We start from the raw sequence: 361 nt of genomic DNA, 5'->3' as shown, positions 1-361 counted from the left end.
GTCCCTACAGCTGCGGGGAGATGCCGCCACGGTGCGGGCAGCATATTTCAGGTTTGGTGAGCGTCCACCTCCATGGCGTGCGGGACCTGAAACCACCACGAGCCGAAGCCCGGGAAGTTTTCTGCGTCTTGCAGGTGGATGCGGCTAACCGGGCTCGCACGGCTTTACTGCCGTGTAAGACGGCGTTCCTTGGTCTCAACCATACCTTCAACCTCGAGCTGGAGGGTGCCCGGCACCTCAAGGTGATGGTTTTCTCCTGGGATCCCACCTCCTGCCGCAACCGTCTCTGCTGCCACGGCACCGTGGTCCTGCCCCACATCTTCAGAGGTACGGCCAGGTAGTTGGAAGGCAATTTGGGGGT

At 61.5% G+C, this 361-nt stretch overlaps 1 protein-coding gene across 1 annotated transcript in view; it reads left to right on the top strand.

Moving 5' to 3' along the window:
• Positions 1-361, top strand: part of LOC104161311 (rho GTPase-activating protein SYDE1-like) — a gene marked incomplete at both ends in the record, with an annotated part of 1,367 nt that overhangs the window by 294 nt on the left and 712 nt on the right. The window contains one exon of the mRNA XM_009699686.1: positions 11-327. Within this exon, the coding sequence (XP_009697988.1) occupies positions 11-327 (317 nt within the window). The remainder of the gene's footprint in view (positions 1-10; positions 328-361) is intronic.

The sequence above is a fragment of the Cariama cristata genome, unplaced genomic scaffold, assembly GCF_000690535.1.
Source record: "Cariama cristata isolate BGI_N322 unplaced genomic scaffold, ASM69053v1 scaffold27274, whole genome shotgun sequence".
NCBI lineage: Eukaryota > Metazoa > Chordata > Aves > Cariamiformes > Cariamidae > Cariama > Cariama cristata.
The sequence above is the reverse complement of the archived record's forward strand: the minus strand, read 5'-3'. Positions and strand labels throughout refer to the sequence as shown.